The 26,019-nt window shown below is 36.3% G+C and overlaps 1 protein-coding gene across 1 annotated transcript; it reads right to left on the bottom strand.

The window, feature by feature from the left end:
- Positions 1-2,186: 2,186 nt before the first annotated feature.
- LOC121422048 (ADP-ribosylation factor-like protein 1) lies at positions 2,187-21,213 on the bottom strand. The gene is made up of 6 exons (XM_041616853.1): positions 21,111-21,213; positions 13,622-13,759; positions 12,301-12,382; positions 10,598-10,709; positions 9,470-9,648; positions 2,187-7,770 (listed from the first exon to the last, which is right to left on the bottom strand). Exons 1-6 carry the CDS (start codon positions 21,112-21,114, stop codon positions 7,740-7,742), a joined length of 546 nt encoding a protein of 181 aa, XP_041472787.1. The 5' UTR covers positions 21,115-21,213; the 3' UTR covers positions 2,187-7,739.
- Between the last annotated feature and the right edge of the window lie 4,806 nt (positions 21,214-26,019).

Below are 26,019 nucleotides of genomic sequence, written 5' to 3'. Positions count from 1 at the left end.
TCACAGACATTGTGTACAATGTATATGGGGATAGACTGTGATAGTTGCGTGAGACAGAGATTTGAGGGGATGAAAAAGAGTCCAAAATGCTTGAGTCTCACGCATAATGCGTGAGACTTGGTAGCTCTGTGTCATTCACTATAAGATTGCTACAAATCACTGGGTACTAATGAATGGCCAGGGCCCTGTCTTACGATTGATCCAATCAACCACAACTATGGAAAGCCAGCGACATCTACATCTAAAATACAGTTTGTTCAAAATATTTTTGAGATATGATGTAGGCCTATATACATTCACTGTTTTCGTGACAGTTGAGTATGCTTCGATTTATTTTCAAAGGGCATTGAAACAAACTTCTGAAAGAAAAAAGGTATGACAATGGAGTTCCATATACTTGAGGTCGATCGGATTAATCGTAACTCTGTGTTAGACAGGGCCAAGATCGCTAAAGATCACTGTCTTACAAAGAGTTTCGATCGATCCAATCATTCGTAACTCTATGGAAATCCATCAGCGTCAAAATGTTTTCTACAGGAAATTTGCTAAATGTCCTTTGTAAATAAAAGAGAACGCACCAAATGGTCAAGAAATCAATGAATTTATGGATATACCTTCGTATCTATTTTTTTAATGAACATGCCTTTTAGATGTTGACTTTGCTGGCTTTCCATAGTTGCGATTCATTGGAGCAATCGTAACTCTTTGTAAGACGGGCCCCAGATTGGCAATTGGACCAACCGAAAGTAGACCAAATAGCACATAGCGATGTTGGCCAATCTCGGAATCGGATCAGTAGACCGTGGGCCCAGTTTCATAAAAAATTTCGACAACAGCACCAAGCTACTGAAATCATTCAATTTGATTGGCTGATTGTAAATTTGATATAAAAATTCTGCATTTGTTATTAGAACAGGGCCCCATCTTACAAAGAGCTACAATTGATCTGATCAATCATAACTCTAAGGGAAATCAATCAGTGTCATAATTTTTTCTACAGGAAAATTCCTTTGTAAACAAAGGAGATCACACCAAATTGTCAAGAAATCAATGAATTTATGGATATACATTCATTTCTAGCTTTTAAAAAAACATGCATTTCATATGTTGACTTTGCTGGCTTTCCATAGTTGCGATTGATTGAATCAATCATAACTCTTTGTAAGACGGGCCCCAGGTCCATATAAAACTGGACCCAGACCAGGTGGCTCTAAAATTGATTCATCAAGTCCATTAGGGCCTAATCCCATGTCGACCCTATAGGCACTTAAGTAAAATCTGACATTTTTTCTTAATGTCAAGGACAGGCCTGATCCAATTACAGGATCTACATAAACACAGGCATGAAGAGCAGCACTTCATTTGAACAACACAGAAAATATATTGTTCCCAATACTTCAAATCAATCAGTCATTGTTATTTTAGCCGGGAATGAAATGTGTTAGTAGCAATACAGTATCTTAAAGGGATGCTCCAGGCTGAGAATAATATGATTTAAACAGATAAAGAAAAATCGGACAAACAAAACACTGAAAATTTGATCAAAATTGAACTAGGAATAACAAAGTTATGGCATTTTAAAGATTTACTTCATTCCACTGAAACAGTTCTGGGCATGTCTTCATGAATATTCAATGAGCAACTTGATGTCATATCCCCACTTGTTCTTTTGTATTTTTTTTTATATGAAATAAGGTTTATTCAGATTTTATCTACCAAGAACTGAAAAAAAAATGGAAAACTGGTTTAGTGCATTAGATATTCATTGCTACAACTTATTCAACATGTAATGAAACATTTATGATTTCATGCAATAACATAAGAAAAAGGAAAGTGGGGATGTGACATCATCAGCCCACCTAATGAATATTCATGATGATGTGCATATAACTATTTTCACAAAATATTGCTAACCTTTAAGATTCAATAACTTTGTAATTTGTAATCCAATTTTGAAGAAATTTCAGCATTTTGCTCTGTGAATTTTACTCTACTTATTTATATGATTTTTTTTTAGCCCAGAGTAACCCCCTTTAAGGTTTCACAGTGAGAAAATTTCTTTACATGTTCAATTTGAACAAAAAAAAAGCTGTTAAAAAGAAATTCACCCTGATGAAAAGTAAGATGTACAAACTATAAGAAAAATGGTTAAAAAACAACACACTGGTAACGGTTTGAGGAAAATCCATCATAAATGAAGAAAGTTATTAGAATTTTAAGCTTTTGACTTGAGACTTAATGTTTTTATACAAGCAGCTGTCTCAGATGATTAATGTAATGTGATAAAATTCATGAATTACAATTCATTAATGGTTCAAGATGAATTAAAAAAAAACTTTCAGAGCGGGAGATAAATAATTTGTCTCTTGATAAACTGAAGTCACAATAAAATCCATTCAATTTGAGGAAGCAGCTTGCATTGACATCACAAATGAAATATAATTCTGAAAACATATTTATCTCTGACATTTTTTTCTCAAACCATTACCAATATTTTTTTTCTATTTTTATAATAAACCTTTTTATGTCAGGGTAAACCTCCCCTTAAATAAGCGTCACTAGTATTCTGCATAAATACAACTTTTCATGGAAAAAATAAAATTCAAACGAACTCCATTAAATTGTAAAGATTCCGACATATAGCTGCCATCTTGTTCAGTAGCAATGAAAACACATAAATGAATGGAATTTCATTGGCATCAGTAAATAACACTTTTAGTGTGATATAATAATCATCATTATAAATCAAATAAGACATAATTAAGGAAAAGAAACATAAAATATATTCAACAGTGACAAGAATTCCTTGATTTAAATATAACAATGAATATAGAAGACTCCCTTTATCATGGTAGGGATATCAATATCTAATAATTACATAAATTATAACTACAAAATGCTGAAATATATTTTGAAAATTACAAAACAAATAACAAAACACTACATCAGAAATTTCATGCATTGAGAGAGAGTAATGACTTGCAACATATTTGTTGATGAATTCATAATAAATACTAGCTAAAAAAAATATAAAAATGTAATAATAACGGATTTTAAGCAGGAGTTACTCCAAAATCATTGAAACATAATCGCAAAACAAAATACAAGATTTACATAAAGTATTGGGTTAAACAAAGATGTTTTTCAGAATGAAACATCCACTGATAGACAGATGTGACAGTTTTACTCATTTACAAATGAGAAACGCTATACTTTTGGATGAAATAAAAAGCACATATGAATTAAATGTCTCCTGACTATTAAAAAGGCAGACCTGATGATTAGTGGAAAGGAGACAGCTAAAATTAACAATTTATCAACAAAAATATATCAGAAGGCAAACATGTCTTCATATGGAAAGTGCTCAGTCATGCTTGCTATATTGGAAATGGGTCTAATGATAGCAAATTAGTTCTTAAGTGGACAATGTAATACTAGTAGTAGCTTTCCCAATTATAAATTAACCTAACATATAAGTTGTGTTACCAGGGGCCCATTTCACAAAACTGGTTATCATATAACAAATTTGCAATAACATTTAAAAGCTACTGAAATCCTTCGATCCGATTGGCTGATGAGAAATTTCTTATATAAAATGTGCATTTGTTATTATAACAAGTATTTAGGAAAGAGGGACCCTGGTATATGCAGAGGTTCCTATATTAGAGTGGAATACTGCGGATTGCTATACCAGGCAATCTTACATAACATCCCCTTTAAAAAAAGTCAACAATCGAGTGCCTATCTCTGTGTAAAAGGGAAAAGTCATTCTTGAAAAAGTTGCTCTAGAGCTAATTTACATGTACAAAATGGCTTTTTAATTGAATACCTCTTCTTGTTCTTAACAATCACCAATAATCTTTTTCTCTCCTACGTATCATACAGATATAAGTTTACAGCATACAAACAAGTTTCTTAGTTTACTTCACAAAGACGCAATACCAAAAGTCATCACTACAAAATATAATAAAATACTAGAATTCAGATAAAAGAAAGATGTAGATATATATTTACAGGAATCAATTTCTTACACAACTTTTATTGTCATTATAAATCACCTTTTGGCTTGAATCACACCACCACTTCATGTAAACCTAACGCACGTATTCTGAAATCGGGTTTGAATTAGACCACGGTCTAACTCTGTGCTAAAATTATGGGGAGCCAAACATTCAAAATTCTGTTAATATTACATATTTTTTTATGTTTACTATTTTGCTTCCTTTTGCTCTCATAATGAGGACATATATATCAACGTTAAACCGAAACTTTAAACCAGGGTTTGATTTAAGCCCGACTTCAGAATACGGGCCTGTGAGTTTAATAGCATTCTCATATCAGCTAAACCGGATTTAAGTTAAGACTGACTAGGAATTATTCTCCATATTTATATGGAATGATAGTTTTCATTTACTCAATATTCATTAACAAATAAATGAACAAAGAATTCACTTCCCATTCTCCTATTATTTCCGGCCAGGTTTAGGAGCGCCATCTGGCGTTTCTCACTAGGCTTGAAAAGGAGTAGCAACATGGTAAAAAGGAGTAGTAAGCTCATGTGCTATACACAATAAATCCATAAAAAGCTTGACAGGGAAGTTGAGACGGAAATGCAGTCAGGGAAATGCCGTAAGCCTGGCACCTCTGCTATTTCATTGGGTGATTCAAGTCCGGTGTTTGCGTTGGTGTTTGTGTTAGTGTTGGGATTTGGATTGCTTGCACCAGCTCCAAAACTTATTATGAGTTTGTTAAACTGATCCAGAATACAATATTGACATCTCAACAACCAGTGAGTGACTATTCAGGGGCATCTTCATTCTATGTTTGGTGTTATACTCATGAAAAATTGACCTAACACCAACACCAAAAGGTCAACACTGAACTTGAAATCACCCATTGTAGAATTTTCATGTTTACCCATTTTCAAACAGAATCAAAATAATTCATAATTGAAGAATAAGAAACGAGTTAGGAACAAAAACAACATAAATATGTGTGATTATAGTTGACTTTTATAAGGCTATGAGAATGATAACAATATCTACGTAAATAAAACAGGAGTGCTGCTCTTCCATCCATTCATTCATTGCACTGCTGTGATCACTATGGTATCCTCCAATATGCAAACAGAGGTTGGAATCACATCACCATAAATTCAACAGTAAGCAGGCAACTTTAAAGGTTTCATCAAGCCAAAACCCAAAGAAAGTTATACCTTGGTCACATTTGCTCTAGGGCGGCCGTATGGCAAGTAGAAAACAGCTGTGGATTCAGTAAAAATGAATAAAACGGCTGTTTTTTCAACTAGCGAACCGCCGCCGTAGAGCAAACATGACCGTGGTATTAGAGACTCAAGCCTGTGATCCTTCATGTTAGAACCTTCTTAAACATAAATGAAGCCATATTTGGCTAGATCTCTGGCAGGGATCCACCTTGCTCCCCTTTCTCTCATAATTTCCTCATTGTTTATATTTGTTTTGTCTATTATTCATGAAATGGATGAAAGATGAAAGGAAATTCCCAGTGGCTTCCAAAAGTGGCTCTGAAATGTAGTACAGACCCCGAGGGCCATGTCTTACAAAGACTTGTGAGTGATTGTGAGCCATCAATGTCATAAGACTTCAAACTGCTGGGTGTTTCATAAAGCCGTTTGTAAGATATGGATGACTTTACGCACAACTGGTGATCCTATCTTAAGCTATGTGATAACTCTGTATAATTGATTTGAGGCCTAGGAACATGTTCCAGTCGTGCATAAAGTTGTGCGTAATTTTACGAACAGCTTTATGAAACACCTACCAGGAAAGTGAACGCAATGTCCCTTTAAGAATGAGGAGGACACCGATTTGTCAAGATGATGATGCATGCATGAATAAACATCATAAGCAGAAAAAAATTTGGAAGATCATCAATTTGAACTATGGAAAGCCAACAAAACCATAACACTTCATACAGGAAAGGTATGCAATGTCCATCTGGAAACATTGAGGAGTACACAGATTTGTTGTCACAAAGATGGACACATGAGTACACATTATATCAAAAACACTTATAAAGATCATATTCATTCCAGAAATTTGCATTGCTGACTTTCCATGGCTATGGTTGATCAGGGCCCCATCTTACAAAGAGTTACGATTGATCCAATCAATCATAACTCTATAGACATCCATTAGTGTCAGGAAACTTTGCAAGTCAGGACCTTTGCAAAATGTCCTTTGTAAACAAAGGAGAACACACCAAATCGTCAAGAAATCTATGAATTTATGGATACACATTCATATCTAGCATTTTTTTTAACAAACATGCATTTAATATGTTGACTTTGCTAGCTTTCCATGGCTACAACTGATTAGATCAACCATAACTCTTTGTAAGACAGGGTTCTCCAGAGTTCTTACAACATCCTCCCTTCTTCTCCTATTATCACAGACAAAACAAGAGTAAACAATAAGCAGGGTTCCCTCAGAAATCTGAAAACAGACTGACTTTTCCATGACAAAATTGCTGCTTTCCATGACGTCCTGTGACGTCTCGGGAGTTATGTAGAATTTGCGATGTCACAAAACTGGGAAAAATGGAAATCACGAACACCAATTATAATAGCAGAGAACGATCACAAAGTATGAGAGTAACGGGACACGATAAACTGGAAAGCTGCCATAGCAAAGAGGTAAGTGCTATTCCATGACTTTTCACAAATTTTCCAAATTCCCTGACTTTCCATGATCAAACATTTTTCCAGGATTTTCCATGACTCTGGGAATGAGGGAATTACCACGGGAATGGATACAGAATGGGCCAAGATCTTCCTATTTTGGATGACGCTTCTTTCCTGTTGCTCCCAGACGTTCAATCGCTACACTTGTATTTCTCTCCCAATATCCGTGGAGGAAGTGGTGGTGTAAGCCATCATCCAGTAGCGAAGCGATGACATCATAATTCCTTTTTTTTTCATTTGACCGCTTTTTGATGCCTTATCTCAGAGGAGCATGATGAAATACACCCACAACCAAAATTTGGTAGGAGCTGGTCCAAAGGGGCCCAAGATGTGGTCATATGAATACCTACTGTAGCTCCAGTCAAATCAAAGTAAATTGATCAGGGCCTTGTCTTACAAAGAGTTACGATTGATCCAATCGATCGTAACTCTACGGAAATCCATCAGGTCATAATTTTTTTGTACGTGAATTTGCAAAATGTCCTTTGTAAACAAGGGAGAACAAACCAAATTGTCAAGAAATCAATGAATTTATGGATATTATTCATATCTACATTTTTTGGGAACAAACATGCATTTTATATGTTGACTTTGCTGGCATTCCATGGTTGCGATAGATCAGATCAATCGCATCAATCGCACAAGTCTTTGTAAGATGGGCCCCTGGCTAACTTGCGCTAATTTCAATGGGTTCATAGAGCACAGTACAGATTGATTTTGCCATACATGGACCTTGGGCCACCATGAACAAATCAATGTTTGATTTCAGTTTTTGGAGGTTTTTCATCATTCCCTTTTCTATAAAAATACGGTCATGAAAATGCTGAAATGCATACAACCAAAGTTGATGGCGTCACACATCGCTACACTATTGTTAACCTGTTAACTACCGAGTTCTGTCATTCCAATAGGCTTTATACAGGGATCAAATGGTACCGGTAGGTGACGGGTTAACAAACCTCTGAAGAGAAATATCAGGGGATGTGATGAAGGAAGGGGGTACCGGAGGCAGCCTGTGTTATGAAGTTGATTTCAGCTCTTTGACTAGCCTGGAGGGAGAGAAGAGAAAAAGAAATGAACAGATGACACTGATAAGTAATTTATTACCATAAACAGCTGAATGTTAAAGATAAATTCCAGTATTGGTAACGATCTCAAAATGACTTTTCACAGAATCTAATATAATGACCACCCAAGTGTCTGTTTGTATGAATGAAAAATATGTGCCAAAGGATTCTGGAAGAAATTGTGTAATTGCTGAGAAATAAGCAAAATAAGCGCGGATTCAGTCACTTCCGTCAGGTCTTTATTCCAGCAATAATAACACTGTCCCAAGTGTGCCTATCTGTGTTGGTGATCTTCAGTGTGAACATTTTTCAGAGTACATTTCAAGATTTCACAAAGCTCAGTTTATGTAACTGTACCAGATCTAGATCTTCGATGATATACTGACAATTAAGCCTGGTTTTACAAACTTTCTCATGAAATCAGTGTTTACTGCAACTCTCTTTAAACCCCTATCGCACCATTCTATGCCTGCATTGTGGGCGACCTTTGGTGACTATTTTTCTACCTGCAGATTGCCAACAGGTTGCCACATTGACAATATCTTCTAGGACAACGTGGTTGTCCGCTAAATAGTTTTGAACATGCTCAAAACTTGTTGCTGTTGAACTGTGAATGATTACTCGCCCATAAGTAGCCCACAAGGCTTCACATAATGATGTGACTGAGCTTTATTAAAGGACAAGTCCACCCCAACAAAAATTTGATTTGAATAAAAAGAGAAAAATTCAACAAGCATAACACTGAAAATTTCATCAAAATCGGATGTAAAATAAGAAAGTTATGGCATTTTAAAGTTTCGCTTATTTTCAACAAAATAGTTATATGAACGAGCCAGTTACATCCAAATGAGAGAGTTGATGACATCACTCACTCACTATTTCTTTTGTATTTTATTATATGAAATATTTTGATTTTCTCGTCATTGTCATGTGAAATGAAGTTTCATTCCTCCCTGAACACGTGGAATTCCATTATTGTAACATTTTGTGCTTCAGGCAAGGAGGTCCTAATCCTCAAATTCGTAAAAATTGAAATATTGTATAATTCAAACAATAAAAAACAAAAAAAAATAGTGAGTGACATTGTCGATTCTCTTATTTGGGTGTAACTGGCTCGTTCATATAACTATTTTGTTGAAAATAAGCGAAACTTTGAAATGTCATAACTTTCTTATTTTACATCCGATTTTGATGAAATTTTCAGCATTGTGCTTTTCTGATTTTTCTCTATTGATTTAAATCAACATTTTTCTGAGGTGGACTTGACCTTTAAAACAGAGTAATGAAGATTAACCTTTTTCCGCTTATAATTTCACAATTCATAGGGTTTAATTCAATTCAATTCAATTTGCATTTATTTCCACATCTGATTAAAAGGACTTGTACAAATTCAAAATCAGATACATAAATTATATATACAACAAGAAAAACATTAAAATGAAACATACTCACTTCAAAATCACAACGTGGTGGGAACTGACAAAGGCCGAAGGCCTATAAGGGATTTTCCCAAAGGTAATAAAAACTACATAAATTTTTCTTATACATGTATATAGGCTACATATAGTTTTACTACCAGATCTAGGACTACAAATTGTTGACAACTCAGTTTTATACAATTTCTCATTAAATCAGAGTTCATGGCAACTATATTCATTTTCATTTTAAGAGTTCAACTCACCACTGCATCGCTTCGTCAAGCCCCTCCCCTTTCAAAGCCGACGTCTTGAAGATCTGGTACTTCCTATTCCTCAAGGCGGGAAGTCCGAGGGCGTTTGCAACCTCCGACGGCGACATGGCACCGTCCATGTCCTGTTTGTTAGCAAAGACTAGCAGCATCGCTTTCTTTAGTTCTTCCTCCTGCATAGATAAAACACAGAAATGTTACTTGGGTTTATTTGGCAAAGACTAGCAGCATCGCTTTCTTTAGTTCTTCCTCCTGCATAGATAAAACACAGAAATGTTACTTGGGTTTATTTGGCAAAGACTAGCAGCATCGCTTTCTTTAGTTCTTCCTCCTGCATAGATAAAACACAGAAATTTCACTTGGGTTTATTTGGCAAAGACTAGCAGCATCGCTTTCTTTAGTTCTTCCTCCTGCAAAGATAAAAACACAGAAATGTCACTTGGGTTTATTTGGCAAAGACTAGTGGCTTCGCTTTCTTTAGTTCTTCCTCCTGCATAGATAAAACACAGAAATGTCACTTGGGTTTATTTGGCAAAGACTAGCAGCATCGCTTTCTTTAGTTCTTCCTCCTGCATAGATAAAAACACAGAAATGTCACTTGGGTTTATTTGGCAAAGACTAGTGGCTTCGCTTTCTTTAGTTCTTCCTCCTGCATAGATAAAACACAGAAATGTTACTTGGGTTTATTTGGCAAAGACTAGCAGCATCGCTTTCTTTAGTTCTTCCTCCTGCATAGATAAAAACACAGAAATGTTACTTGGGTTTATTTGGCAAAGACTAGCAGCATCGCTTTCTTTAGTTCTTCCATCCATCCATCCATCTACCCACCCATCCATCCATCCATTTATCTATCTTTGACGGATTTTCATCAAATAAGACTAGTTAATTGGTGAAAGTTTGAACATTATATGACAAACAATTTGTATAAGTTAAAAAGACTGGTAATCACTATACCCATGGAGACTTCATACTCTTTGCTTGTTCAATTTCTTTCAAACTTTCACAATTTTGTTTTTTTTTATCATTTTTTTCTTTTTTCCAACAAAACATGTTATAACAGAGGTTGGATTCCCTTTTAATTCAAACCAGAGTTCAGACTATGGGCAATAAGCATTATTTTACCTCTAACATGGTGACCAGTTCTGACTTTGAGATTCCTATCCTGTCCCGATCACAGCTGTCGACAACGTAGATAATAGCATCTGTGTTTGAATAGTAACATCTCCAGTACGGCCTGAGAAAGAAAGATGGAGAGAGGGATGGAGAGAAATGAAGCAGAAAGGAAAAAAGAGAAAAGGAGAGGAGGGAAAGAAAGATAGAGAGTGAAAATAGAGGGAGGGAATTATATAGAATGAGAAGAGGGGAGAAAACAAGAGAGAGACACACACACAGACATGAGAATGAAAGAAAATGAGGAAAGGGGATAATGGAAAGAGAGTGGGCGAATGAAAGAGAACATGAGAATAAGAGAAAAAGAATGAGGGGTTGAGGTGTAAGAGAGAGAAAAGTTGATATTCAACACATACAAATCTTGAAAATTAACACAACACAAATAATTTTTTTATTTTTTTTTTCAAATACCCAATGTTTGGAAATTACTTCTCTATGTGTTTTTTTTACATTTTTTGTATGAGAGTCTACATCCTGATTTACAACATTTCAAATCAATTAGAAAGACACAATTATACAACTGCTACCCCTTATACACAGCACTGTAATACATAATTCGCTAATAAGGAGTTTGACAGAGCATTTAGAATTTGCTATTGAAAAGATCTTCTTTAACTCTTTGCACGCTGAATTAATTTTGGGGGATAATAATGACAATTGTTTCCATGTTATTTTCTTTAATTCAAGATTTTCATATTGCATAAATGATACTTATTATCATTATACAGATGTAATCCAACAAGAGTATTGTCCTTTCTTAGTTTATCTTGTTTGAAGGTAGTGGGGAAATAAAAATTATTATGATTGTTGAAATTAATTGTCTGAATGTGCAAGATTGCAACATCAGCACGTTCTTTTTCAATCACATTGAAAAAGAACCCAATCCAATGAATTAAATGAAGGTCTGAATGCATCCACCACTTCTGAGAGTGCTAATTGGCAAAGACAAGAAAAATTGATTGCTTTTAATATCCTACGAGGATGAAAACACAGAAATATTATATGGGGTTACTTTAAAGGGGAAGTTCACCCTGAAGAAAACTTTGTTGTAAAAATAGCATAAAAAATACTAAAAAATATTGGTGAAGGTTTGAGGAAAATCCGTTAAAGAGTAAGAAAGTTATTAGACTTCAAAATTTTGGATTTGTGACGTCATAAACGAGCAGCTGCCCCATGTGTTATGTAATATAAAATGTATGAATTTCAAAGTTTGTATGGTTCCTGATGACTTAATTTTGTTTTCTTTTCATGATCGGGAGTGAAACGATTTGTCTATTGATATACAAAAGTTACAGTGAAAACCATTTTCAATTTTCTGAGAAAATGACATTTCGTTGATTTTTTACCATTCGCTATGTAGGAATGCTGCTCGCATATGACGTCACAAATCAAATAATTGAAATTCTAATAACTTTTTAATTATTTGATGAATTTTTCTCAAACCTTCGGCAATATTTTTTATTATTTTTTCTGCTATTTTTACAATAAACTTTTTGTCAGGGTGAACTTCCCCTTTAAATGTTTTATAAAATGAAAGGCTGAGGGAATTTTTCGCATCTGAGGGTTTGGGCTGGCAAAGACCAACAGCACTGCTTCTTTAATTTGTCTTCCTACACATAAAAAGCACAGGAAAGTACTTGGGAAACACAACTCACCTAATGCTTGTCTGCCCACCAAGATCCCACACTTGGAATTTGAGGTTGTTGTATGTGACTGTTTCAACGTTGAATCCAATAGCTGAAAACACATAGGGAAAAGGTGGGACAGGTAATTAAAATTTGATCATTCAACATTTCTTTTCATTGGTTGTTTTCCACTTTAGAGCTGGACTTGAGTGGAGGCAATCAGAATTCATTTAAACAGAACCGTCTTTGAAAATCACAGTAATTGTTTATGGAATCTATACACAGACCTGTCAACCTTCTACAACAACAACAACAAATTCTTAGAAGGAAACAAGGCAAAAGCGATTTCGTGTCTCGCCCACTTATGAAAATAACCAGAAACATTGGGATTTGCGAGGGCAGGCAACAGAAAAGTATCGAAACTTCATTGTGAAATGACTGGGATGGAATAACACTTGTCACAAGAGCCTTGCACGTAAACTTTAATGTTGACCTGAAAATGACCTCTGAACTTACCATGTGACCTCCCACTACAGCAAAACATGCAGGTCGTCTAAGTACATCTACCATCCAAGATTTGTTGAAAAATGACTCACGGTTGCGGAGTTAAGTGAAATAAGAGTCTTGCATGTAAACTTTAACGTTGATCTAAAAATGACATTTGACCTTATCATGTGACGTTCAACTGCAGTATAACATGCGGGTCCCCCAAGTCCATCTACCATCCAAGTTTGGTTGAAAAGCGACTTACGGTTGCGGAATTAGGTGTCATAAGAGAGTCTTGCATGTAATCTTTAACGTTGACCTGAAAATGACCTTTGACCTAACCATGTGACCTCCGACTGCAGCCCAACATGCAGGTCCCCCAAGTCCATCTACCATCCAAGTTTGGTTGAAAGGTGACATACAGTTGCGGAATTAGGTGTCATAAGGGAGTCTTCATGTAAACTTTAACGTTGACCTGAAAATGACCTTTGACCTTACCATGTGACCTCCTACTGCAGCATAACATGCAGGTCCCCCAAGTCCATCTACCATCCAAATTTGGTTGAAAAGTGACTTACGGTTGTGGAGTTATGTGTCATTAGGTTTGTGACGGACAGACGACGGAAGACATTTGAATCCCTAAGTCTCGCCTTCATCTCTGGTGGGCGAGACAACAAGTATTGGTGTATTCATAGCAAAAAAGAGGAACAAATACTCTAAAAAGGGAACAGTTAGCATGTCTGTATACATATAGACAATGTTTGGAAGATTGCTTCCAAGACCAGTTCAAGCGTTCTCATTACACATTAAACCGGTTTCCAGTAAACTAGTTTAAGGATGGTAGTGAGAATGGGGTTGCACTTACTTGGGATGGTAGTGACCACCTCTCCAACCTGTAATCTGTAGAGTATAGTCGTCTTTCCCGCACCATCAAGACCAAGTATCAAGATACGGAGCTCCTTCGTGCCAAAGAGGCCGCCAAATAAATTAGAAAAGAAATTACCTGTTGACACACACAAAAAAAAGAGATGAGATGACCAATAGAAAGTTATAAAAATGTATCTTTTAGGGGATGTAGATAACAGATTTTATCGAAATCCTCATGTCTCACAATTTCAATCTAAAATAAATATGATTTTCAAACAAAAATAATCATGAGACTTTAATCAATATAAACTTGGACATCAAGAGGTCATTTTTGCAGTGCACTCATAGAAAAATATCTATAAAAAAATTTAAAAAAAAAGAAAAATGCTTATCTGTCAGCTATAATTTCGAACATAAACCTTGTGGTTTCGCTACTCAAATACTGTGAAAAGATTTTGTTTTGTTGGAATTCATCTGAATAGTCGTATGAAGTCAATTTGGTCAAAAAATAAATTTTCAGAAGTCTTCCGAAAAATGAAAAAACAAGTCTTACTCTGTACATAAATCAATTTCTACGAAGCAATTCATTTCAGTTTCTGAGATAGGGTAGGGGCAGTGATTTTCCACAATTGGAAAACGGACGGAATTCATGGAAACGGCCTTTCGAAACGGAAAGTAGCTTTTCAATGCAGTTTCTGCATCTAGTGTCAATATGTTCAAATCAGCTATTGAGGGCACTGGAAAAGCCATCCACTAAAGTTTTTATCATACCAGAGACTATCCAGCATGACGAGGGGCACATAAGCTACGAGCTTTACGTCTCTACATCCAAAAGTAGACTCTAAATCCAAGTAAGTACAGAGGCAGATACAAATTTCGACCAGCGCACGTATCGCTTCTCAATCGTATTGATTTTCTACATGTATACAAACAGAACTGTCACTTCGTAATGTACACAAAGTGTATGGCTTGGCCATAGACGTTGTGTGCATTAAGAAGTGACAATCATCAAGGGGGAAACAGAATTTCTGTTTCTAAGTAGAGGCGCTGGTCAGAAAATTGGGATTGTCCCAGTTTACAGGGACTGTCTCAGTTTTCAAAGATTTCTCCACACAAGAAATCTAGGAAAGTTCATTCACCTGTCAAGTGCCGACATCAATTGAGTGTGCTAGTTAATCTAAACATATCAGGTTTCATAACAAGAGTATTGGAAGACGGCAAGTCATGAAAAATAGACCAGTGAACTCGGGAGAATTTAGGTCACTGAATCTTTTTTAGCGCTCTCAATCCCCATAATTGCTGTGTATGTCCCGCAGGGGTAGCCTGGAGGCGTCTGGGGAGTAAAAATCATAGTACTATCGTACCTTTACTCCCCTAACGCCTCGCGTTGGGGTCTATAGGGTCCCACACACCGAAGAAAAAGGCAACTATACAAATGCACCAAACTGCTAGTTAGGTGATCTGTCAATCGACAGATCAACTTAATTTGGTAAGAATTTTCTTTTTTATTTATTTATTTCTTAATTTTTATTTTTCCACCCTTTTCTTGTTACCATAAAATCTCCAAATCTACATCATCAATTATCTTCAAAATATCATCAGATATGGGGACTTATCATGTGATGTGTATAAAGCAAGTTCAAGGTCAAAAGGTCATCATGATGTCATCTAGACCTCATTTTGTAAAATCACATTATCAATCATATCTTCATTATCAATTATCAGAAATTAACAATATTTACATCACATTAACTTCAGGTTAAGGGTCAACTGTCCATGTCATCAAAGGTCATGTAAAGGTCACGGCGTGCCCACACGCGCGCGTCAAAATTTTAAAATGCTCAAAATCGCTTTTTGACCAAAGTAGAGTACGAATCAGGTCATTTTAAGCAATTCAAAAATTTGCGCGCGCACAGTTATGCGCGCATTCCCGCGCGTAAAATCACTATAAAACATAAGATTGCCATTTTTTTTATATCAATGCACCGATAATATAATTCTGAACAATTTGATACCTTGATCAACCTTCTACAACAAGCAATAAAGGAATTAGCCTCCATCAAAGTTTACAGCACGCGCGCGCGCACTAACCATAGACAATATATGTGCAAAAACATGCCTATACAAAATTCATAATAGCTCTTCAGGTAGTCTGTTGACCCCCAATTTTTTTTCATATTCGAATAGAGTATGGATGGGAGATATGATTTCATGTCACATTTGACCCGAAATTATATCATAACGTCATGAAAATGACGTCTGAACTCAAAATTTCCATTTTGCTACTTATGACGTCATCATAATTATGCTAATTTGACTCTAACTCTGTAAATATTGGTCAATTTTCGCTCAGTTTTCGATATGTTGTAGCTGAGGACATACTCTTTCTATTGTGGTGGCTATATTAACATTTAAAGGAATGGATCATCCTAAAAAAATCCAAGTTAAAGAGTTATGTAATTTTCGCTCATTTTGTGTGCAATCTCTATGGGAAATGACTTTTTCTCAAAACTGGATTTTACATTCCTCTATTTTGCGAGCCATATCTCCATTTTTTCTGGTTGGTTTTCTTTGAGCTTTGTTGTAGGTGTGATTGTAAGCTATCACAATGTGGTCTCCGTTTTCCGATCAGATGTCGGGATCATGCCCGTATTTCACTTGCAAAGTTGGATTTCAGATCCTCTTGCTTTGCTTATGTGTAAAGTTTATGGGAAGTGTGTAGCTCAATGGGTAAGGCATCAGACTTGCGTCCTTGTGGTCCAGGGTTCGAACCCAAAAGTGGACAGAATTTGTTTTTCTTTTTTTTTTCTTTTCAACATTTGGCAAATGTTCCTTAATCACCATTACAAGGTATATTAGTTCAAATATCGCACAATAAAGTAGATTAAAATCGTTTTTAATAAGCCTATAGCATGTACAATGTGTATCGCCTACACCTACATGTATTTTACATATTCTCATTTCCCTCTTTTTAAGAGTATTCCACATGTTCTTTTCGTAATAAAAGTTTAGTTTTCAATATGAGCATCGTATTGATCTCAATAAACATGGTTATTGTATTCGTGATCATGAAAATCAGAGACAGATCACCTAATTCGTCCTCCTGACGAATTAAAATTCTAGTTATGTTTAGAATCTGAGGTTAACACTTCTGTACATGGGTAAAAATATCGGTTGGCAACATTTGGCAAAAACTGGATAGTTATGGTTAAAAAACATCGCAGAAATGCGATGAAGAAATAAAAGTAGAAGAGAGTTTACTCACATTTGTTGTCATTGCCATCTTTGATCTAATGTTAATGCAACCTAGTTATGTGACGAGTATAGAGGGCGGCAAAATCATGAGCGGTGCTAGATTAAAAAGTGCTAAAATGTCCCGCTTCAACCACTGAACTAGGAATACGTATTTTCAGTTCAGTGGTTGAAGCGGGACATTTTAGCACTTTTTAATCTAGCACAGCTCATGATTTTGCCGCCCTCTATATGCGTCACCTAACTAGGTTGCATTAACAATGGATCAAAGATGACAACAAATGTGAGTAAAGATGACAACAAATGTGAGTAAACTCTCTTCTACTTTTATTTCTTCATCGCATTTCTGCGATGTTTTTTTAACCATAACTATCCAGTTTTTGCCAAATGTTGCCAACCGATATTTCTACCCATGTACAGAAGTGTTAACCTCAGATTCTAAACATAACTAGCAGTTTGGTGCATTTGTATTAAGCCTGAGTCGAATCGATTTTAAAATCGGTGTTCGATCGATGTCATCGAACACCGGTGCAGATTTTGCAAAATCGGTGCATCGAAAAAAAAAAAAAAATATGTCGGCCGGCCGATTCGTTTGGTTTACACAATCAATCATCAAAATATCAGTAATGTCCAACTTTACTAAGTACTACTTACTTGATTTCTATTGCCCCCAAAATGAAACCGAATGAGTAATTATGATGCTATTCACCATTAATTTGAGGTTTATTTCGATCATAGTTCGAGTCTTACTCGTCTGCTCGTGCCGAGATAATTTATGCACGATGAATTCATGAATGGAAGTCATGGCCATCGATCGTGCATGCGCAGTACTGTTCTTTAATCAAACCAGAAAATGGCTGGAAATTGACGCGATCAACGTAAAATAAATCTTGCTTTCATGAACAATATTAAAATCATGACCATAGAACATTATTTAATCGTAATATTTAACAATAATTTGCATATGATAATCATTAATATGAATTTAGAGCTTGATGTGAAACGTTTGTATTTCGCTTCAATTTTCAATGGCGGACATCTCATGACGATCGACTTGACTTCTTGTGTCGAGCTAGTGCACTTGTCTAAAAAAAATAATCATCACGTCAGGATTGATTCTCGAACATTGTCTACATGCAAAAACTCTGTTCAAGTTTGTAATATCACCATATAATAACATTTTACATGACAAAACAGAGAAAATTGCGTTTGATATTTTTTCCCATCAATTTGAAGCTAGTTTGTGCCCAACTCTGGGCTCTAATTTCATGAATGGGAAAATATGTCATACGTCATCAAACACGCATGCGCATTGTGCTTATTTTCTCTGAGCTTGGAGGGGACGTCCAGAGATGGAATAACAATAGAAATAATCCCAGTATTATTTCTTCCATATGAACATATCATACTTTGCTGACATCGTCAATATTCTTAGTATGACCATAAAATCTTGTTGAATCGTAATAATTTAGATGAATTTAGGGCTCGATTCGAAACATTCGTATTTATTTTGATCGCATGCTCAATTACGTCTAAAAAACTGGATTGTCATTATCAGGATTAATTCTCGAACATCGTCATAACTCATATTCCACAATCTTTCCTCACAATCGTTATATCAGCATTGAATAGCAATTCAAATGACCATCCAGACTCTGGATGGTCATTTGAATTTATGGGAATAAATACGTAATTTTCTCTGGATTCCAGAGAAAATTACGTATTTATTCCCATAAATTTATTTGGAGCTCATTTTGGATCCAACTACACAATCTCAGGCAAGTTACAGCGCTCTCCGTTGATTGCAATTGTTTGCTGGCGCTGACGTCAAGCACGCCTGTCGTTTCGGGAGAGTGAGTGTACGGCCGGAGCTGCGGACGGGGCTGGTGAATGGACTGCGAATGCTAGTCGACCGAAAATCATTCAGATCGACTCTGCGTGATTCATGTCTTTATTATTGTTTCATTTTAAACTTATATGTTGTCATCTGCAAATATCATTGTTGAAGATATTTTGGGAAGAATTCTGCTTTGGTCCCCGGCCTTTTTTGTGTGTTTTGTGATCATGGAAAATACAAACGAACTTTGCTCTGTCATCTGCTTGTGCAACGCTCACCCGGCCAACGCCAGCGCATATCGTCAGTGCGTAGTGCAATATGCAAAGCGCATCGCATCGACGCAAAAACAAAAGACTAAATTTTCCCAGCCTTCAATATTCGATGCATCGATGTTCGATCGAATTAGAGCTGTCGAACACCGGTTTTCAAAATAATCGATATGACTCAGGCTTAATTTGTATAGCTGCCTTTTCCTTAGGTGCATGGGACCCTATAGACCCCAACGCCAGGTGTTAGGGGAGTAAAGGTACGATAGTACTATGATTTTTACTCCCCAGACGCCTCCAGGCTACGCATAGCCTGGAGGCGTTCGGGAGTAAAAATCATAGAGCCCATGCCAGGCGTTAGGGGGTAAAGGTACGATAGTACTATGATTTTTACTCCCGAACGCCTCCAGGCTAGCTACGCAGGGGTAAGTAAAAAAAAAAAACTGTCCCCATAAACAAGGACAATCTCAATTTATCAAGACATGATTTGTCCTGGTGTATGAGCATATACCGTACTTGTTTTCTGGGACAATCCCACTCATGGTTTCAAATCGTCTCGTGTGTGAAGGATTCATATGCACCTGGTGCACGCGAATCTTTCACACCATTTTTTACTAAAATAACTATGACTTTACATCATAGCTATGAATTATAATTTTTCTATAACACTTACCGAACCATATGGATCGTTTGTTGAATTCTTTTTGTTGTTTGTTTTAATAAAATAAGAACATTTTTCGTGATCTTCACGTAGATGCCTCTTGATCAGCGTTGATATCAACTTTTGCCTAAAGAGGGCGCGCGATATTAGTCACCAAGCCGGTAGGCACTTAAGAACCAAGTTTGAAAGGATACTCGTAAAATTATGTCACTCTCGCCGATGAATATTCATTAGATCGTGGTCGTGCGTGTTCAATACACACCGAGTGCATGCATGCAGAGAGTTTGTATTGAACACGCACGACCAGGATCTAATGAATATTCATCGCGAGAGTGACATAATTTTACGAGTGTCCTTTCAAACTTGGTTCTTAAGTGCCTACTGTACCTTTGTTTACGGTGTTGCAAGCTAGCTGCATTCTAGGCGATCAGCATTATTTTCTTGCTCGTTCAATCCACTTTCATCATCATCTTGTCAAAAGATGGCGTACTTTACCAATAAGTATATACATGAGATGCAACCTGTTGATTTTGGGTACAATTTCCTATTACGCGCTGACGACTTGAATTGAGAATGTTCGATACGAAAAATTGCTTTTCGATTGTTGTTTGCGTACTTTCCACCGCAGTATTAAGGACGGATCGAACGGAGTATCCTGGTTGAGACTTGGAGGTAAGCGATAAAAACAGTTTTATAAATAATTTCCAATTCATTTTTTTTAAAAACTAAAACTATTAAAAAGAAATCATTAGTGGAGAAATACTGAAACGTTTGGCGTTTTTTATTTCCTCACATTCTTGTGATGAATGAAAACGTCAAAGTCCACTATGAAACCACATGCGTTGTGCGAGGTTAGTTACTAACCTCGCATGTTGTGTGAGTGGGACAATCCCAATTTTTGGACCAGCGCCTCTGGCTCTGTTTTAGAGACATGCTGAAAAATGGAATTGGAAAATTATTTGGAAAAGGCCATCTTCTCAAACATCAACTCACTGTCCCTAGATAAATGTGTGTCGGAATTTTCACGGGGATGCCATATAATAACAAATATATGTCTAAAATAAATGTAAAAAGTTATTCGATTTCCGTGTGTCAACTTCGCGCCACACATCAGCAAAAATCCATGAAAAATAATCCATAAACTTCATCATGAAAGCCTATATCCATGATATCTATGATTTCAGTATGCATAGGGTGATGCCCTCCAGGGCAAATGTCTAATACAAACCCATAAGCCCTAGCAAAAAAGTAGCAGACTAAAGTTTAAAAAAAAGCAAATTCGACAATCAAAAGCATAACAAGATTTTCAATGTGTGGGACCGGAGAAAAATTTTGTTACAAATTTTTCCCTAAAGTCTACATCAGATATTCACTAAAATTTAACATATTTGTATTTGCCACACAGAGAACATAAAGCTAAATACACAAATTCACAAAAAAGGGCTAAAAACTTCACATTTCATTATCTTACCCATATTTCTGCCGGTAACGCGCTCGGCATACGCATAAAGTTCAACGTGTACAATTTTTATGTACAGTAAATATGACGTCACGTGACATGACCTAATGTGACCTTTACTACTTGCCTCAGGCTCGTTCTTCGTCGGTCGAAAAAAAAATGAGATCGGCCCCGGGATAGGCCTACACCAAATCTTTAAATTGACCGTGGATGCTGTGGAGTTAAGAATATTTGACAAGCAAAAAAATATATATTTTTTTTAAATCACTGTTAACAGTTATTAAAGGGATGGTCCGCGCTGAAAATAGTTATAGCTTAATAAATAGAGTAAAATTCACTGAGCAAAATGTCGAAAATTTCATCAAAAAAGGATAACAAATACACAAGTCATGGAATTCTATATTTTAGCAATATTTTGTGAGAACAGACGTCATGAATATTCATTAGGTGGCTGATGATGTCACATCACCATTTCTTCTTTTGTATTTTATTATATGAAATTAGACTTATTCATATTTTCCTCTATAAAATTGGATTGACAACTCTGATTTAGTGCATTAGTTTTGGTTATTGCTGCAACTTATTTCATTATAAGCCGAGGGAGACATATTATTCACACAAGTATGAAATAATGGAAAAAATTGAATTTATGTAATGACATAATAAAACGGAAAGTTGGGATGTGACATCGTCAGCCCACCTAATGAATAACCATGACGACTGTTTTCACAAAAATATTGCTAAACTTTTAAACTTTAATAACTTTATTATTTGTAATCCGATTTTGATTAAATTTTCGGCATATTGCTCAGTGAATTCTACGCTACGTATTAAGCAATGAATATTTTCAGCCCAGACCAGCCCTATAAAAAGGAATTGGGGCCGAATATTAAAACAAAAAGGGAGTTGGTAATTATTGAGGCCCCGGACTCCTCTCAACTTTTAAAATCCTGGTCCTGTCACTGTTCTTTTAAAACGGACCATGTTTTTTTTGGCAAAATGTAGTTAAATATGGGCAATTGTTGCCTAAGTATACAATGACTAATCCTCTGTGAATGATTAATCTGAAATCATCTCAGAAATGCCTTAAAGGTAAAGTCCACCCCAGATAAATATTGATTTGAATCAAGAGAGAAAAATCAAACAAGCATAATCCTATTTTTTTGTCTCATATAAAACAAATATATTATGAATCATTGTTATACTTTCAGTACTACATATACAGAAATCTATGTATGTAAGAATGGCCCATTAGTCCATATAATTTAAGAATACGACCCAAGTCCACCAGACAAAAGGCATCGCCCACAAGTAACGTGAATATCAATGTTCATAAACATTATATACACTTGAAATGTGCTTTATGTTGGTTCTCTGATGCAAAAAAAATGCTTAGAATATGCAATAATCAGGACGGAAAAAAATCAGCTCCCACTTTGAGCTCGCAATGTTTGATTGGTGAGATATTACATTCTATTGAGTCACTGCAAACATGACAAGACTGCTTAGAATATCCAGGTTGCAGGTCAGAAAATCAAATGTTCAGTTCGCGCTTCGCGCTCGCATCAATAAGTAATTAAGTCTATAAATCCACCTTTTTCATGGTTACAGAATGTGCTTATATCCATTTTTTAGGTAGAGATATTCAAAATTTTCAGCTCCCGCTTCGCGCTCGCATTATTTGATTAGTGAGATATGAGTTCTATTCATGAATTACTGCACATAAGTACGGGTGCTTTTGCATGTCGAAAATACTCTAAATGAACAATACAATTTTTTGGTATTCGGTGTTTTTTTTTGTTAGTAGGCCTATATGCATATTCTCAACGGGGCGACGGGGGGGGGGGGGTGGGGCCAGGGGGCCCAATAAAATGTTGGGGCAAAACGAGATTTTGTGTATTTAAATGTACATAAATAAATTTTTCTGAAAGGATATTGCATGAAAATGTAATTTCTGGTATTTTGAGTCAATAAGCGTATACGTAATTTAATTGATCAGGCATGAAAACCACATTCCGAAGCGATTGTTTTGCGCATAGATTTCATATATAGGTTCCCATAAATTATGAGTATAGTCTTTCGTAGTGAATTCTATGATTAATTCTTAATAAATTTATTTTTGAATGCTGTTATTAGAAACGCAACTTTCATACTCAATTTTTACACAAAGTCCTTACCGTGGGGGTACCCTCTCCCCCTCGATCGCTTCGGTAACTCACGCTGTCAAAAATATTGTGCCCCCTTCGGGATTTCGCCCCTTCCCCCCTAAAAATGAAAGTGTTCTGGCGCGCCTGCATATTCTTCATGATTACAAAAGGTGCTTTAATATTTCAGGTCGGAAAATCTAAAAATATTTAGCTCTCGCACTTCGCGCTGGTATCGATTGTTTATATTGCCAAACTGTTTAGAATGTCCAGTTTTAACGTCGGAAGATAATAATTAAAACTGAAAACATTTAGCTTGCACTTCGCGCTTGCATCTATTGTATATATACCAGTCCAGGGCAGGCGCGCCGGAACACTTTCAGTTTTGGGGGGGCAAAATCCCGAAGGGGGCACAATATTTTTGACAGCGTGAGATACCGAAGCGATCGAGCGGGAGAGGGCGTGGGACCCCCCCCCCCCCCACGGTAAGGACTTTGTGTAAAAATGGAGTTTAAAAGTTACGTTTCTATTAAAGAGAATTCAAAAATAAATTTCTTGAGAATTAAACATAGAATTCACTACGAAAGACTATATTCAGAGTTTATGAGAACCTAAGCGCAAAACGATCTTATAATTCGGAATGTGGTTTTCGTGTCTGATCAATTAAATTACGTAATACGCTTATATTGACTCAAAATACCAGAAATTACATTTTTCATGCAATATCCTTTCAGAAATATTTATTTATGTACATTTGCATACACGGACGACGCGAGAGAGCACAATTATTATAAGTTTCAAGGAGTGTATTAAGCAGAAGAAGCGTAACAACAGAACCAAAATACATTCTAATCAATGTCTTTTTGAATTCAAAATGTCAAACTGTTCTGACGTGGCAGACGACGATAAGCGCTTAAATCCCCATTCTATTTAAATAATTTCTGACCTCAGCATTGGAGAGAGTCCCTGATTATCCATGCATAGGCAAAACGTTTCATATTTTGTAACTGGAGGAAAAAGAAATATGACCTGCTTAATTATTGTCCAACAATTTAAAACTTTTCTGAAAATTTAAAACATTACTCGATTTATGTGTTTCCTTTGGCTGCAAGCACTTTTGGATGGCCCCTTCAAAATCTTCTTTTTTCTTTACATATTTTCTGGGGAAAATGTGACCATAACTAGGAAATGATGAATATCAAATTCCAGGAAATATTCATTTGTAAATAATCATGAACTAACAAACTACGGCAGTTTATAATGTACATTATGTAACATTATTTAGAAGAAAACAATTACATTCCAACAGTGGAGTTTTCGAGAAAAAAAAGTGGATAGAGGAAGAAGTAAAATTGATAGGAGGAAGTAAACAGTTGATAGTCGAGTAATTTTTTGTTCAAACGGGCGTAGTCTTGATAAAGACAGTAAACCAGAAAAGGTTGAAGAAGAGGCTTGATTAGTTGATAGATGAGTACTCCTGCTCTGCACTCCTTTCGCCGACTCGATCAAGATAGCATCTTCTCATTTATCCAATAAGCAATTACTCAATCCTCTATAACTCTTTAAACTTTTCGGTTTTACAGCTATTTTCAGATTCCATATATTGCTCGAGTAACTAGCGTTCACGCGCGTTGGTGATATCTGGTCCGGGGAGCGTTTCATGAAAGGACTTGTAGGACGTTTTATCCGACAAGTCCTGTTTTATCCGACAGTTACTATGGTAACAATGCTTCTCACCCAATCAGAATACAGAAAAGTTGTCAGATCTTACAACTTGTCGGACGAAAATATTGATGAAACACCACCCCGGTCTGAGCGTTTCTGGGCGACCTCGCGTTTGTTAGCCGACACAGCCAGCATGCAAATTTTTTAGTCTGAAATGTATTCATTATAATAGGCCCCCCATTCCACAGAACGGAGACCATTGAAAGACCACTGAAAGACTTAAAATTGGTGAGGTCTTACAGCGGTTTTGAAGATCAATGAAATTGTTCATCTCTGTGGAATGGCTCAGAAAGACCCCTCAAAGAACTCTGAAAGACTGATGGATATTTCTTGTCGTACTGGTCTTAGACTAGTCCTCTCGAGATCTTTAATTGGTCTTTCAGAGATCTTTTAAGCAATAAGTGATCTTTCAGAATTATTGAGAGACTGCCGAAAGATCAATGAAAGACTATGAAGACCTTTGAAAGTTCATCGAAAGACCGCTGAAAGACCACTGAAAGACAATATTCCTGTAAGACCGTTGTAAGACTGTTTTGAACCGTTTCAAAAAGTTTTGGAGCCCATGAAGACCACGAAGATCACTGAAAGATTGGTCAAAACTCGTGTAAGACCTCAAAGACCATTGTAGGTTCATTGAGAGACCTCTGAAATATCAACCAAAATTCATGGTCTTTCAAAAGTATTCCAGCGGTCTTGTTCTCTGTGGAATGGGGGTATTAAAGGTTAAACGTTATCACACTGTAATTAGATGGAAAAGGGGCTTATCAAAGGTATGTTTCACAGAGGGACATGTTCGTCAAAAGACACAAGGCTTACTAAGATGTGTAATTGCCCCGTCAGGGGCGAAATTTTTTCATTTTTGACAAAAGAAATGACAATTCTTAAGCAGAAAAGTGCCTTTATCGTTTACTTTTGTCCTTAAATAATATCATTTTCTACTTTTAGGGGGGCACATGGGGGGGGGGGGGGGGGGCAAAATCTCGTTTTGCCCCCCAAAATTTTCTTTGGGGGGGGGGGCAAGTGCCCCCCCTGCCCCCCCCGCTTCCGGCGCC

This window comes from Lytechinus variegatus, chromosome 9 (assembly GCF_018143015.1).
Source record: "Lytechinus variegatus isolate NC3 chromosome 9, Lvar_3.0, whole genome shotgun sequence".
Taxonomy (NCBI): domain Eukaryota; kingdom Metazoa; phylum Echinodermata; class Echinoidea; order Temnopleuroida; family Toxopneustidae; genus Lytechinus; species Lytechinus variegatus.
This window is presented reverse-complemented; position numbering and strand designations above follow the sequence as displayed.

What these genes read in the sequence shown, in the direction of transcription:
- LOC121422048 (XM_041616853.1), bottom strand. An exon ending in GGTGGTCACTACCATCCCAA is followed by an intron (nt 12,383 to 13,621) that starts GTAAGTGCAACC and finishes ATGTGTTTTCAG; the next exon opens with CTATTGGATTCAACGTTGAA. An exon ending in GGTGGGCAGACAAGCATTAG is followed by an intron (nt 10,710 to 12,300) that starts GTGAGTTGTGTT and finishes TTTCTTTCTCAG; the next exon opens with GCCGTACTGGAGATGTTACT.